This window comes from Poecilia latipinna, unplaced genomic scaffold (genome assembly GCF_001443285.1).
Source record: "Poecilia latipinna isolate Pla-1442-1.1 unplaced genomic scaffold, P_latipinna-1.0 Scaffold127, whole genome shotgun sequence".
Lineage (NCBI taxonomy): Eukaryota > Metazoa > Chordata > Actinopteri > Cyprinodontiformes > Poeciliidae > Poecilia > Poecilia latipinna.
In genome coordinates, this window is record NW_015112743.1 from 96,495 (window position 1) to 112,669 (window position 16,175).

The 16,175-nt window shown below is 38.6% G+C and overlaps 1 protein-coding gene across 5 annotated transcripts in view; it reads right to left on the bottom strand.

Moving 5' to 3' along the window:
• pou6f2 (POU class 6 homeobox 2) overlaps positions 1–16,175 on the bottom strand; it is a 101,401-nt gene that overhangs the window by 37,538 nt on the left and 47,688 nt on the right. For all 5 annotated transcript variants that reach the window (XM_015028517.1, XM_015028514.1, XM_015028515.1 and 2 more), the window contains one exon: positions 5,152–5,483. In XM_015028517.1, coding sequence (XP_014884003.1) covers positions 5,152–5,483 — 332 coding nt within the window. The remainder of the gene's footprint in view (positions 1–5,151; positions 5,484–16,175) is intronic.

The following is a 16,175-nucleotide window of genomic DNA, read 5'->3' on the forward strand; positions in this document are numbered from 1 at the left end:
AAGCAAATTTCATAATCCCCCCCTCCGTGCCTCCTTTCATGTCTATTTGTCATCACTTTGGTGGCTACTTCAGGCAGCCACAGACTGCATCCAACATCACCTTACACGTTGGGGAGAGAGAGTGAGACGGGGGCGGCGTAGAAAGTTAAATCCTTCCTCCATTTAAGATAATTAGCTGCAGTAATCTAAGGCCAGACCTTATTGACTAATGGTGACATGATCTGTTGTGGCAGGATTTGTATTCTAACAAGCATATTAATGAGGAAGGTAATGAGTTTTGTCACACAAATTAAAAAACAGAAAAAGCTCAAGGGATGTAATGAGTGCTTCGGATTTTCTCTGTGCGAGTTTACAAAGAGCATGACACACCTCCCCTGAGAAACGAGCTACAATGAGACATTAATTGGAACATAATGAATGTTTGTCTCTAAGCAGCTTGGCATTATGTTTGCAACAAATAGTTAAATGGCTGAGTGATCCTACTTGTCTGGATAATAACAGCAGGAAATAGGGGTGTTATCATTGTATTATGGTAATTACGACTGCACTTTAGCGCACAGGCCAAGTCCTCTGGGTGAAGAATGAAAACCGTGAAAATGCCCTCCTCCGCTGGGTTTATTTTTAACATTTTAAACCATAACCAAAAACTGGTAACTGCTTAGAACTGCAGCTGCAGTTAAAAGGCAAAGGATATTACTAGAGCATAATAATGTGTGGGTATCAGTTTAAATTAATATGTTCGTGAGTGGCGTTAATGTTTTTTTGTACATCTCCATGTCGTCATTAAATGGGGCTATATTTTGGAGTCAAACACATTGTATTTAGCTTCTTAATGCAGAAGATAGTGGCAACTTTTTCCTGAAAAGGCAAGAGTATAGGGATGACTGTGTGTTTACACTGCAAAAACACAAAATCTAACCAAGTATTTTTGGTCTAGTTTCCAGTGCAGATATCTTAGTACACTTAAAATAAGACAAAAACTCACCAGTAACCTTTCAGCTTTTTATTATTATTGAGAAACTGACTTAAAACAAGCTCCTATGTTCTGATAAAAAAGTTAGATTTGTCTTATTTGAAGTGTACTAAGACATTTGCACTAAAAACTAGACAAGAAATGCCATGAAAGAGTTTGTGTTTTTGCAGTGATGAAAGTTGAAGAAGTCATCACTTTGGTGGCTACTACAGGTGAGAACTGCCACCCTCCACAGGCCTGGTTCAATTTCTAGATGCCTGAAGGTGCCACATTCATCTACTCAAAGTATTCATGGTATGGTGTTCCAGAGATGGACATGTTTTGATGAGAAATGTGAAAAATCAAACCAAGATCAGAAGGAAAAGACTTTATGAAGCTGCTGAAGGAGACTCATTATTCACAGTGAGATTAGTCCTGTACCAACATGGGCTGAAAGGAAACTCAGAAAGGAAGAAGCCTGGAGATAAAACTAAAATAATAAATATATTTTGCCATAATGACCAACTTTACTTTTAGGATGGAATCTTGTGAATACCACACCTAGTGTGAAGTTTGGGGGTGGCAGCATTATGCTGTGGGACTGGCTTGTTGTGAGTAAAATAATATGCAAGTGGTACTAGCACTTTTTTAATGAAATGAATTATTTATTTAAACCAAGCTCTAACGACTTGCTGAAAAGTCACAAGCTAGTTTGTCTTATTTCAATATATTTGCACTAGAAAATAGATGAAAATACTTGGTAAGATTTGTTTTTTTAATTTCACACTTAATTATCCAAGACTTTTATCACTGCTTATTTTGGGATTTACAATAAATACTAAAATCTACAACTTCAAATAAAATCAGTGAAATTTTTTTTGATACTTTTTGGATTAAAATTAATAGCTTAGATCAATGAATTAGTCGATAATTTAATCAACACCAAAAAGTCATCAGTAGCCTCCCTATGTAGGACTAAGCCTCTACTCTGAGTTTCCAATCATTGACCTAAATGTTGTCAGGAGGTGGGGCTGCAGGTTAAATTTCACTGCAGCTTTGAAAGTGTCCTGAGGCCGCGGCCTGTCCTTCTCGCTGGGTGACACTCTCTTTGGCAATCGCAGCAATGACCCTGAGAAACTAAGCCTTTTATGACAATTCTGCCTCTCCCACACACAAACACACTCCATAATCCTATTTGATGAGGCAATATCTTAATGACACCTGATGTGGCCTCTTCACCCCCTAAAGGGAGGTCTGTCCTCTGTCATCATAATCACCCACCATGTTGCTTTTAAAAGAAAACCATCTCTAAAAAGCAAAGCATGTCAGGCAAAATTTCCTCAGGTGGATTCCAAGCACATCAAAAAACTCAGGTGCAGCTGGTGGACTATCTGCTTTTTATGGCTTTCTGCTTGTTCCATCGCAGTTTGAATGCGCTAATCTGTTATATTGGTCACTCAGACTGGATGGTGCGTTTAGCGCGATGTAGCGGCTAGCCTTTGGAGCCCATTAAATCCAGAGGCTGTTTTTCCTGCTGAGTCTCACCAGGCCGTGACAGGGCCGTAGAGGGCTGCAAGGGGAAACAAATAGCCCAACTCATCCCAGCCATAAAGAAGCTCGCACCACAACCCAATAAGGGTCTGACGCTGATGAATGTGACCGGGGACGGAAAGGCGACCCTGGCCAGTTTCCACCAGAAATGAAACCACAGGGATATAAAATAGGTTATTATGGTCACACAGTGACAGGCAGACGCACAGCAGGGCAGAGATGGATGGACAGACAAAGTGACTAAAAAGAAGGCTGAGGAGGAAGAGCAGCAAAAATTACAGGGCGGATTAGGCCTAAGGATTGATTACGTGAGGAACAGCAACATGAATATGTGGATCTTTGATTTTGAAGTTCAATATCCTGAAGTGGATCAACAACATGCATCGTCTACTAGATTTATATAAACACTCGGAGAAGCTACCATTCTCCACTTTAACAGGCACTTGACAAATAACTAGTGGGGAGTGAAGAGTTGTGTTTATTACTTGACAAAATTGAAACAATGACAATGATGCTATTCAGATGTTCACTTCAGTTTTAGAGAAAAGTTTCCTTTGAATAAAAATCACCTGTCTTTATAAAATTATTTCATACAGAAATATTTAATTTACTGCTGCCAATCTGCAGCGGCTCTAAGGAAAAAGTCAGGCTACAAGCTGCACAGTTATCAGTTATCACAGATAAATAAAAACACACATTTCTAAATATTTAATTAATGTGTCTAAAATCCACATTCTGAATATATTTATCATCCGATATTTACTGGAGAAATTCTAAAAAGCTTGCATCAATCACAAAAAAAGCTATGTAATAAAACAGTAATGCTTTCCTTAATTCTTGTTATTCAATAACATAACTCACATAAAATGGTTACTTTAAGTTTATCCCGACTTACCCACTACAACCAACATGTTAGTGGTTAATTGTCACTAATAGAAAGCGATGTCTCATGTCACTGTGTCCATATTTTTCTTTAGTCTAATGGGGATACTGTGATCAGGATTGTGTTCCCTGAAACTGATCTGAGTCACTTAAAAGTAGACATCTGTCAATACCAAAATCTGATACAACACTAAAGCTAATTTAACACTCAGAAGATGTAAATTGTTATAAAATCACATAGTACACTTAACCAATATGTTTTCTTCACAGTGACAGGAGTTTTTATAGGGTAGCTTTTTGTTTCAACTTGGTGTAACTTGGCACATACAGTAAAAACTCTTGTCTTATTACTAATGACAATATTTTGCTGTGCTTCACACTAGGCAGCTCCTTCCATTTTTGCAATTCTGTGATTATGGAAATTCACACAAAAACAACAGATTCTTCCCTTAATTAAAGCTAACGCATAAATCTGAGTATATTGCAAATTTCATGCAAAAATGGTCAAAAATCTTGGGCTTAGTGTTGTATTTCTCACTGCCTCAGTTTTACTGGATGTCAAGTTATGGTCCATTATTGATATGGTGAGTATCAAAATCAAGCTTTATAAGTTATTTAAAGAATAAAAATGTTTGCATGTCCAATCTGTCTGTTATTTTTTCCATCATCTTTTTCTATATGTAGATTTTGGAAGGAGTTTAATGAGGAAAAATATATATTTAAATATTCCTAAAGTAGCATTGCAAAATAAATGATTTTAAATGCAAAAAAAAAAAAAGAAATCACAAAAACAATCGTGAAATCCTAGAGAGACTTGTTAGGCTAACTTTAGCATGTTTCCTCTCTGTTTTGATAGGACTTGATGATAATTCAACCAGTACCATTTACTTGTCATTGCCTATTTAATCGATCGTGTTTTTACAAAACATGCTGAATAAGTTGCTCTCCTGTTTCACTGACGTAGCACTTTGCTTTGAACATTACACAGGTGAATGATCAGCATTTCAGCTGCTTTCTGTGCAGCATGGACAAATATTTGGGAAGGATGAGAGACAGGGAACCACCACAGTCCTTTTAATTGTAAGCATTATAGAAATTGATGAAATTGTGAAAACCCCCTGGATTGTTAGGGTTTCAATTAGACTATTAACATATTAACAAATTATTGTGCCAGGTCTATAATGCATCTTTGGAAATCATATACACAAAACTGCAATCCTTTTTAAAACTAGTCATGTATTTTGAGTCTGCACTGCTCCCTGGTGTTGTGGCAAATGTAAAAACACTCAGATAAGGTTTCTTCAGTGACTGCAATGTTACTGAAAAACCCTCAATTTGTTTGAACATTTTCTTTGTAGAAATTCAGATATTTATGTTTTTGGAGAAAGAGTTTTTTTTTCTGTAATTATTAATAGCTAGAAAATGTAAAACATAAATTCTAAATTTTGTAGGAAATTTGAAACATACCTGGTTTTGTTCTTAACATCAAAGCACGTACCAGGGTTCTTTGTAGCTTTGATAACAGCAGTCAAGTTGCATTTAAATAATGAAACAATGCTGTTAAAAGTTGAATGTGGCTTTCTGTTTGTGGCACTGATTCTGCCATAAAACTAACATGCAGCGTTGTTTCATCAGTTTATGTAAACGATTTCACAACATAATTCACATCTAAAGTTTAGAAATGCAAACAAACAGCTGATTTGCTCACATTGTGGCCAATTTCATAAAGATTCCTGTTATAAAGCTATGAATGGATGAGGACTCACCGGCAGCGGTATGGGCGGAGTGACGGGGGAGGGAAGGCTGCGAGCCGGCGACTGGTTGGGCCGGTGTGGCGGGGACTGCTGCGGGTGTCCGGAGGTGGAGGAGCAGGTGGAACCTGGAGATGGTATAGAGGTGTGCTGCTGGCTGGGTGGGGTCATGTGATGCTGGGTTGGCAGCTGGTTCTGGGTGTGGGAGTGGGTCTGTTGGTGATGGTGGTGCTGCTGCTGCTGTTGCTGCTGCTGCTGTTGTTGCTGCTGCTGCTGGTGGTGGTGGTGCTGCTGCATCTGCTGGAGCTGCTGCAGGTGCTGGAGCTGGGAGTTCAGTGATGAGGTAGCTGTTGATGAAAAGACAGTGGGTTGATTTGTGCGTCAGATCTCAACTTTCACGCGTGCAGCACAACAAACTCAAATAAGCTTATACACTGACAACCTGAAAACAAGTGTTTTAGCACATAAAAAGGAAGACCTCATTATTTGAGGAATATTCCGACACCTCAGAAAGATGTGGAGGTGTGGGTGACCAAAGGTGAACAGTGAGAGACACATGTAAATTGCATGGAGCCACAACAAGGTCCTCCAGGGTTTTTAGCCTGCACGAGAGAGAGAGAGTGAATTTAATTTAGCAAGTTGGAGGACAAAGCCCTTCAGCCTGACTGATATAACTGCTCTCTCTGGAGCCAAAAGTCATCATTGTTATATGGAGAATGACACAATCTTTGGTTTAATGGCTTAAAACCTCATAAGAAAGAGACATCCATCTTTTCACAGAGAGTTCAGAAATAAACCCATTAACTAATTGGATCCAATAATAGCATTCCAGTAAAAATCTAACTTACTCACTTCAGTGCTTTACGTTTTGAAGTGGTTTCCAAAAAAAAGGTTAACCCTTGTGTTGAGTTCTGGAGCAAAAACAATGAATCTCCATATTCACAGGTTTTTCTGTGGAACTAAACTACACTTTTTGTGCACAATGTTCACCTAGTAATGGATTTCTTTTTTGTCTAATGTATCTAAAATATTCTAAAGTAAATGCATCTTGGGAAGCTGAAAAACCTTGATTGTGCCCAAACAGCTCAGCTCAAAGAATCCAGAAGAATCCAGAAAATGGCAGAGAACCTGAAAGTTCTTGGAATATAAAAGGTGAGATGATCCTGAACCTGTAAAGCTAATTTTCAAATTTATTACAGCTTCTCCAATGTAACTACCAAGTCGAGGGAGAGATATTCAGGTATTTACCAAGTCAAGTCAAATGACTATTAAGATTCTCTCATTGCATGCACACCATCTAATATGCCTTTTACTGAATGTAATGACTATACAAACATAAGAAGAGTTTTGAACAGCTGTGAAATATTTTAAAATATTTGTCAGGTTAGAAATATAAATATGCATACAAGACAAAAGCAGAGCTGTACAATGTCTCAAATCACAGCAGTAGCAACTTGTGCATAAGATTGCGTGGAGCCAATATTTGGCAGTAGATTATATTTCCTGAATACAAAGTCCATATGCCAATTACATTTTTGGCCTCTTGAACAGACTTTTCATTACCCTTGATGCCAACACCTGATGTAAATGTTTTATGGTTGAGATGCTAACGCTCAGGAAGTGTGGTGGGGACACTGAAATGTAGAAAAAGAAAATATCACAGCTGTGTATTTTCCTGCACAAACATTCATTAATGTTTAATTTTAGCCAAAATGAAACACAAGTGTGTTTGTAATGACATACTCAACACCTGGCACACAAAAAAATTTAGAGCATTTTCTTCTCCATTCTCTGGATTTCTAAAATCATAAGGAAACTGTAGAGAGCAGCATTTAAAATTGGGAAAAAAATATAAGATTGCAACACTACTACTAAAATCTGCAATAATATCGATTACGATTTTCTTAAGCTTAACAGAAAAGTGGTAAGGCCATTTCGTCTTTCCTCTTTGATTGGGAATGATACCAATATCTTTATGTATCGCATTAATAAAGTTGATATTAAAATAAGCAAGCAAACACAGGTCTACTGAAGGTTTTAGCTCTGAAACTATAACCATCACAAACACATCACACCGTGTTTGTGATGACCTTCACACCGTTTTTGAAAGTCTCTGTTCAAAAGATTGACTCTGCGTGACGGATTGAACAATTGATTGAATGAAGGTTTTTGGAAAATAAAAGCTTGGATGAGAGCAAATCTTACCTCTGTTATATGATATTTCTCAATATTATCACTGAAATTTCTGTAATTACATTCAATTCACCAGAAACGTTCCAACAAGCCTTGGATCTCCTCTGCTATAACTATTATTCAGATTAATGGATATTTAAGCAAAAAAGTAGAACGGTATCTACTATGAGTATAAAAAGATGAGGTTCAGTTTTCATAGAAACTACAAGATTGAAAGGATTCAAACTATCCCAGTAAAACAATGAAACCGAAATAACAAAATAGAACAATTTATGACCTTGTCTAACTAATTAATAAAAATATGTTGTGACTTCTATTAGTGGAGTTTATCTTTCTTTACCTGCAAAACCTCAGTGTAGAAACCTTGACTGAATGAAAAGTAGAGCCTTTATGTTGAACAAAACGTTCCTTCAAACAAAGATTCATAAAAACACGGCGAACAATCAGAACTAGGTCTCGCAGTTTAAAATAAAGATGGAGGAAGAAACAATAGCTCTGAAGAGCGCTTCTTAACATCTATTGATAAATGCAGCCTTGACAGTGCATAGTCAAGATTGCATACATACAGAATCAATGCACTTAAATAATTTAAGTAAGCTTGTCTCATAAAAGATGAATAAAACATCAGAGCAGACATGTCTTTGATTAGTGGGGTCACTTCTACTCCAGGACAGGCGTGGATGAACATTTGATGAAGATCAGATCTCTCCACACTCTGCAGAAGCTCAGCCGAAGGAAGCTGGCATCTCTCGGCCAGTAAACAGCGCACTTTTATATTTCTTCTACCTCCTGACACATTGACACCTCTCTCACACCCCTACCATGAATTATATATCAACCGTGCGAACAGCAAGAGTCCAATTCTCGCTTGAAATGTTGGGGCGAGTTGTCTTGCGAGTGCCGAGCCCCTGACAGGACCCGCTCTCTTCCTTTGCAACTTTGCAACGACAAAATGTTGAGACCCCCATTTAAAGACAGAGCGAAAGAGAACAAAGATGGAGAAAAACAAAAGGGGGCAAAATGAGATCTCTGTCAGAAAATTATTGAAACCAGACGAAGATCAAAGACGATTGAAGAATTTCCTGCGGCACCAACCATTACGCTGAGGAACAAGAGGCACAACAAAAGAATATGAAGCAAAAGAAAACAAATACAGAGGGAATATGGAAGAAGCCCCATGTGGCCTTATTATCAGGGCTACACTGCAGGTAACTATATTCTTTAACAGCAGTGCTTTATAAATTCTGTCATCTTGTTAAGACTGTCAGGACCACTGACCCTCCGCTCCTTCCTAACTGGCCAACTGGCATTCTGAAGCTCATTCTTTTAACCGCGTCCGTTTGATTGCTCTGCTTGAGCACATAATCCAAACGGCTTGTCTCAGTTAATTGTTTGTGCTTCTTCCTCCAGCAGACACAGAGCTGAGGATGAGAGTTGGAGCTGCGCTTATAATGGAGAGAGGCCAAGAGGGTGCTGTGTTCCTATAGTGCTCATTATATCTCCCACTGCCTCTTTGTTGCGTTTCATATTCACCAGAAGTCGTGTGCTGCACCGCGAGTGGCGCTCCCACTTAGTCACCATGCCTGAGGTGGTGGAGGAGCAAGGGATTCTCTTTCGCTGTTGTCACTACTTGCCATATTTAATGCTTGTAATGAGGAGAGGGTGAGATCGCTCTGCTTCGTGATCAGATACAACCTGAACTGTGGCTTTTTGTGCCCCATTTAAATATTTAACAACAATCAGCTGAGACAGAAGCATAAGGCCTCCAACCTTGCTGCTTTGAACAACCGTCAGCCATCCCTCTTTTATTTATTTTTTTCCTGTAGTGCCACAGAAGAAATCAACTGTTATCTTTGACTGCCCTGGCCCCAGGTTCTGAAGTGCTGTAGGACGAAAGAGACTGATTGTCAGAGGTGCTAAGGCTAGGTCAAAGCTGGCTCGTTCGTCAGACAAAATGCTATTTTTGTTTTCTGTGTGGTTGAGAAGTGAGATGGTGGAGAGGGGGGCTCTCTCATTACAAGCACTATCTCAGTATCCCTGCCAACCATCCTGGTACAGCGCTTTAGTCTCTGGGGTTCATTCACACACGGCTCTTTGTTCCCCTTACAGTGCATTACATCTCTGCTCACAACTGTCCTCTATTAGTTATAGCTTAATGGTAAGTGGGCTTGAATTCAGGATCTTTGAATATGCAACTACTTTTAAAATGACGTCCAAGTAAACTGAGTGTTCTTCAACTTTGCACTTAAACACAATAATTAAAGGCGACCTCTTATGATTCCTTGAACAGGTTAAGATAGGTTTATTGGCATACAAAAGCATGTTCATTATATGTTTTGAACAAAATAATAAGATTTTAGTCTGGCCTGTTCGGCATATTTTGAGTTTCGTTCAGAGCAAATTCTTTTAGGGCTTCTTGCCACTTTAAATCCAAATAAGCTGCTGGCCACAGCCCCAACTTACAGTTTACACTTGCAAGGTAGCATTGATAATGCTTCACTTTCACATTCTGTTCACAAACAGAATAACAATTTCTTGAAATTGTTTGGTAAGGAATCTCTGCTCACTGGAGAATTTTCTCAACCCATCAACAATGTGGCTCCAACTCATTAAAACTGTGAAACAGCCACCAATAGAAAGTTCTGAAGCAGAAACTATTTTTAAGATAATCGGTAGTGAACAGTTAACCGGTTGTAGTATGTGAATATTTGACAAGATTATTATTTGACCCGGTCATATCAGATCATATTAAAGAAAAGTATTAAAGGTCACATTTATGATCCATTTAGAAATGCTAATCATCCTAAAGCGCTCTTCTGGTCATTTGTTGAAGTTGAAATATACAAGCAGCAAACAGTTTAATATATAGTCTTTCTGAAGAGAAAGGTCTTCTTGGTTATCATTGTGTAGTCCTTGGAAGATCCCGACCACTGCAGTATGAAGAGTGACTGCAATGTCATATTAATTACATTTGCACAAAAAGACTTTGACTGACTTTTATTTCGTCAAATAGCAAACATTCCATGTTCTATGATGAAGAGTCAGAAAAGACAAACAGTCCTCTCATGTTGAAGGAATTCAAGATATCTGGGCTTCAAAAATGAAAGCACAGCTTACAGACCTTGGAGCGAATATATTAGGTTCATGGGAACGAATAAAGTCTCTAGATTGTTATGGTGTACATATGCATGAATGTTTACTTCACATAAAGGCTATGTTATTGAAAGCAACTCAGCATGAATATTAATTTAAACAGGAGTGGAAAAATGTTTTTAAAGTGCCTTGTTTGACTGGAAGAACCAGGAGCAATAAAAAAAATAAGAGCCATGCACAGTAAGAGTCTATCAGGTTGCGGTCAAGCGTGTGAGGAGTTATTGGGATTGCATTGAGTGACCCATCCTGTATTTTTAGGAATTGCTCAGATCTAAACATGCCTGTCATTCTCTAATGAGAAAGGTAAGCGAGGACAAACAAGTTCCCCATTACTGCCCTACCTCACGTTCTGCTGAAGAGTCCATAAAGCTGTGTCTCAATTGCCTTTTCAGTGAGTCACACTGATAATTACTCCACTGGAGATAAGGAGATTTAGACTCTATGAGATCTGGTAATTATGAAGTTGGTCAAAGGAAGGTCATTTTTTACTCTGCGGACTAGACCAGAGCAGTGGCACACTAATGAGAGAGAGAGAAAAAAATGCTTCTGCACTCATGTCTTTTTTTTTTTTGTTCAATGTTAGCTTTTAGTACAGAGGTCTACCATCTTTAATATTAAAAATAGTCTTTGTCCTTTTTAAGATTCACAAACATTTTATTGTAATCAGACCAGAAATAAATGTATTAAGTAATGGTGTCTTGATAAATCAAAGCATTTTTAAACGATGCAAACTTAATTCTCAAGACCAAAATAAAATCTACACTCCGTTTTCATGTCCATGACTTGCAAGCAATATTATAGGCCAGGCATTTTACTTTGTTGATCTAAAAAAATCTAATTGCTGCAATGTTTATGGCCAAGTTATGTGCTCACTCACTGAGGGAGGAAAATTTCCCAGTTGGGACAACAAAATGTTTTATTCAATTGCGTTCCCTGCCTTTATAAGGGCCAGATCACTCAAAATCCACTTTTTTTAGTCCTTAAATACATTTTATTGTGTACTCTGAGTCTCTAGAGTGTATAAAAGTTGAATATAGTCTCCCGCTGTTGTCTAAACATCTTTATATTCAGTTCATAGTTTTCTCTACTCCCCATTACATTTTTTGAGGTCATAGTGTTTGCTGTTGAACTGCTAAATAAGGTCATGGACATCCAGTTAACCAATTCTGATAATCCACCATTTTTATTTTGCACCGGGTTTTTTTTTTTTTTTTTGTCCTAGATCATGTTCGGTTGTTGCGTGCATTTACCCACACATTTAATTACATGGTCCATCAGCATTGGAGTCTCTTCCAAGTGCCTGATTAAATGGCATTTTTCTTGGAAAAGAAACCGCGTCAGTGGGGAAGATCCTCCTGTTTGCATGAAGCACTTCAAGAACAAGTACCTCAGTGACCTCCAACATTATCAAGAAGAATTTTCAAAAAACCTTCCTTTAGTTGATGCTCAGTTTCTTTTGTGAACAAAATGACGAATACGTGGTAAGCTGCAAATAACAATAAAATGAGCCAAATTACAAACGAGAAATCAAAACATGCTAACGTTAGGCTAGCACCTATGAAAATGATCAACAGAAAAATTCTTGGCATATCAACATAATCTTCAGGGATTTAAGACTGTAGCTGTATGTGTTGAATCACAGATATCCTTAGGGACAAATTATAAATCTATGCACATTTTAAGTGATGCTCTCTCCTATATCAGAAAAGCTCAGTTGAGCATGCTGGTGCAGAATAATAAGACTGTCCTGCAAAATCTCCAACTGGAATAAAGTCACTGTTGGAAAAAGAAACAAAACAAAAAAGACTACTGCAGCATCCTGAATGTAATTGTTGAGTAAGTGTAAAACTGATTTATTACCACTGTGATTTATGATAGTAGTGGGTCTACTGTGGTAATTTACTGTGCTTTAAAGCTACTGACTTTTCAAGTATATAGATGCCACTGATTTTATTAACAGCAATGTAATATTGAATGAACAAATGCAGGAAATTATATGACTGATTGTTATAAGGGACAAGAAATTCTGATTGGAGTATCCTCGACATCACATAAACACATTTAGATAAAAGAATAGTTTTTAAAATATTAGTTAGTCAATTAAAAGCAATGACTATAAAAAGTAAAATCAGAGTAAGAAACCTACCTATCTATATTTCTATAAGGAGTAAACCGCTCACTGGTAGGGATTCAGAGATAATGCTTTCACAATGTGATGCAGGATGCAGGGCAATATCAAGCAGTGTTGTCGAATTCAACTCCGAGGGGAAGCATTTCAAAGAATCAAATCCTCTCCACGGAGTTGTTACACATACAAGAAAATCTCTGTGCACTTGATGATGTTGCCCTTTTGGTGTTGCTTACGCTCTGTTATTGATTTCCAAAGTGTGGCCCATAAGCTCCTGGGGCTTCCTGACAAAGTTCCTGGGGGTCCCAAGCAAACTGGAGATTGGTTTTCCTTAAGAATTTTGCTCCAGGAAGAATGTGTAAAACATGTTTCTGCTTTTTTAAACTGTCCGGATAAGAATTAAAGACTCCCATAATTTATTATTTTCTTAATTTCATTTTAAGTTATAGGAAAATCTTAATAGAAGACTCGAAACTAGAGAAGATTCAAAGTCAAACAGAAATTAGCAAATGTTTATTGGTGCATTCCCTGCTTTTAATTTCTTTTTTCAACTCCTGTTTTCCCCCTTTCATGTTATAATGTTTAATTTTTGTGACTCATAGGGTCATAAGTCTAGTTAATATATCTTGTAATTATAGTCAGATGTAAATTTTAATTAATAATGCTTCATCTAATGATCATCTTTATGTTGCAATGAAAATCTGATGACTTGTCTAAGGGAGTACCAATTGACCCTGTGACCTTGCAAAGATAAAGTCATGTCAACAATGGATGGATGACTGAAGCTGCAATCTGTTTTTGCACAAATCAGATATCTCCTCCAAACTTTTGGGATATAAACAGGATAAAAGCACTTTATCATTCTAAATCAACAAAAGAACAGAACAAATTTCAATTTTCTTTAGTTGTCTTTTAGTTTCTCACATCCCAAGCACACTTCAAAATCACCAATCTGTAATTTTGAGAAACTCAGTGAGGGGTCTTTTGGCTTTTTGTCCTTCAGACTCCAGAAGGTGTTGGACTCCCCTGTTTTTTTTTTCTTCTTTAAAACGGCCTGTCTGCCTGGCGGGACAGACCGGGTTATTACAGTGTGTTCATGGTCCCATCATGTGTCGTCAGACCAAAGCGGAGGCCGCGAGTAAAAGCCTCATGCAAAATTTATGTTCATGCGGCTGTTTCAGTGGGTGGAAAAATCAATATTGCGAGCCTGATGCACGGAGATGACTGAGTGCTCTCTGACTGACAGTAAAAGCTGAGAGAGATTGAGCGGCTACATTTACTGTGCTAGAAATGGAGTGGCGTAGAGTTGCCCTAATAGTCTGGTTCAGCTCAAATTTGAATTTCATTGTGGATTATTTTTGTAGCAACTTGGATATTGAAGAGTTGAAGAATTACACCATTAGATAAAAAAAATGGGGTTGTGAAAGTGCACAAAGCAAGCTTGTCTTCAAATGGTCTAAAACACATCTTGCATGTGGTTTTTGAGCAGCTACAGTGTTCAGTATTATGGGGTTATTAAGGCTTCCCTTCCTTCCCTTCTTGCGCAGATATTGTAGAATAATCAAAAGACAATGTGGGTATGAGAGGGACATCACAGGCCTTTTGTTCTGTGCTGCTCCGCTTACATATGCTTTTGATAATGTACCACACACACACACACGCACATACACGCAGACACACTATCACAGTGCATTTGGGAAGAAATGTGAGAAAAAGAAATTCAGTGGGATGAAATAACCCCAAACAATGGGATTTGCTTTCCATTCTTCTGCCTCCATCTTCTGTCTTTAATTATTCCCTTTGGTTGTCTGAGGGAGCGTGTAAGCACTTTCACACAGCACAACATGCCCGGCAGCACAACACTGTCTGCCTTGGTGATGTGGAGACTTCTGAGTGACACTGAGCCTCTTGTGATTATTAATGCTGTTTAATACAACACAGAGTGAGCCACTATGACTGAGGGGGGAAAGAAAAACAGATTTCAGAATGCATGCATTCAAATGTGATGTGAATGGAATTATGTACTACATGAGCACTGCACTTCAGATACGCAATCCCCCACTGCTACATAAACAACGTGTACGCCGTGAAATGAAGGATAATTTCTGCAGATGCAACAAAGAGAACGTGTGTGTGAACAGCGTGCCCGCTGTGTTTTGTACACAGTGTCTAATGGACCCTCGGCTGATCCTGGTGGGATCCTTTTGTGCCGGTTTAGTAGTTTCTTCCTGAATCGCATATGAGATATTTGAGAGCCCAGAACGATGTATGATGAATGAAGCGGCATGCTACTTATACGCTTATCGTGCTCACTGACTAGCAACAGGTTCAGCAAGGGGCAGCGGCAGTAAATGAAATTCCGCACCGGGACAATATATCATCAAAAGAAATGTATGCGCCCCGAAACTTACAAGCCCTTCTTCGGATGCGGACAAGGTGCCTGACGGGGCGGGGGGAGGTGGAGGGAAAAATAGAACGAGGTGGAGAGAGGGATTTTTTTCTCCTTTTTTTTTTTGGTGGGATTTTGTTGAATCAGTCCTATTTTCATACCGGATGGTCTGTGTCTTTTAACCATTTCACTGCAGCTGGCAAATGAAAGCACCGGGGATAATTTCACAGTGAGAGCTCACTGAACAAAACCCCCCACGGTCTGTGGAGAAAGGTGCTAAGTCTACTTTATCACTGCGAATTACACTGGAGTAATTCAGCAAGCGGCCTTGTGGATGGGAGAAGGGAGAAGAAAAGGTTTCCCCCCCCTCCTCCTTCTTAGTAAGGATTTCTTCTGATCTGTAAGTAACAGATCCTTCTCCTGTACTGATGCCACAGGATCCATCTGTGATGTGTCTGCAGTTAGTCCAGAAATAGCACCCACGGGACGTACACGCTCCTCAGGCCTCCTGTGGGACCTTTTAAGCTGCACTGATGCTGATAAAAGCCCCCGCAAACCTGCCCCCTAGAAACCTCGGCCATTAATTAAGGTAATTAGGCTCTGGTCAGCAATTAGTAACCACAGACTGCTTTTAGCGGCAGCTAAGGCGTCCCCACAGGAGAGGGGTTTGGTTCCATACCATCTGCTGACAAATGTCACCGCAGACACTTTGGTTTCACAAACAGGGAACTGGAGAGCTGTGTTTAAAAGTGACCTCTGTGTGATCCACGCTGCCTCCCAGACTCCCACAGCTTCACTGCAGCGTTTGTTCTTTGCGTTTCTTTGGTTCTTTTGTCTTTCAAACACAGAATTCTATGAAAATCCATAAATGTTGTACAGCGAGAGTGGGAAAAGGAAACACCAGGCGCACCAGGTATTGAGCAAAATTAAAACATATGGGCTGTGTAGAAAGTATTGATTAGAGTGTAAAGCAACATGGATTTGCTTGTATTATTAACTCCATTATGGATCCATATCGACATTATGTTGGTTTACATTATAATGTTTAATACTGGTATTTTAAAAATGAGAATAATAAAAATGCTAGTGGACATGTATTGATTACATAATACAAAATACAGATACTAACTTCCAACAAGTTAATTTTAAAATCATCTTTTTATATATATATATATA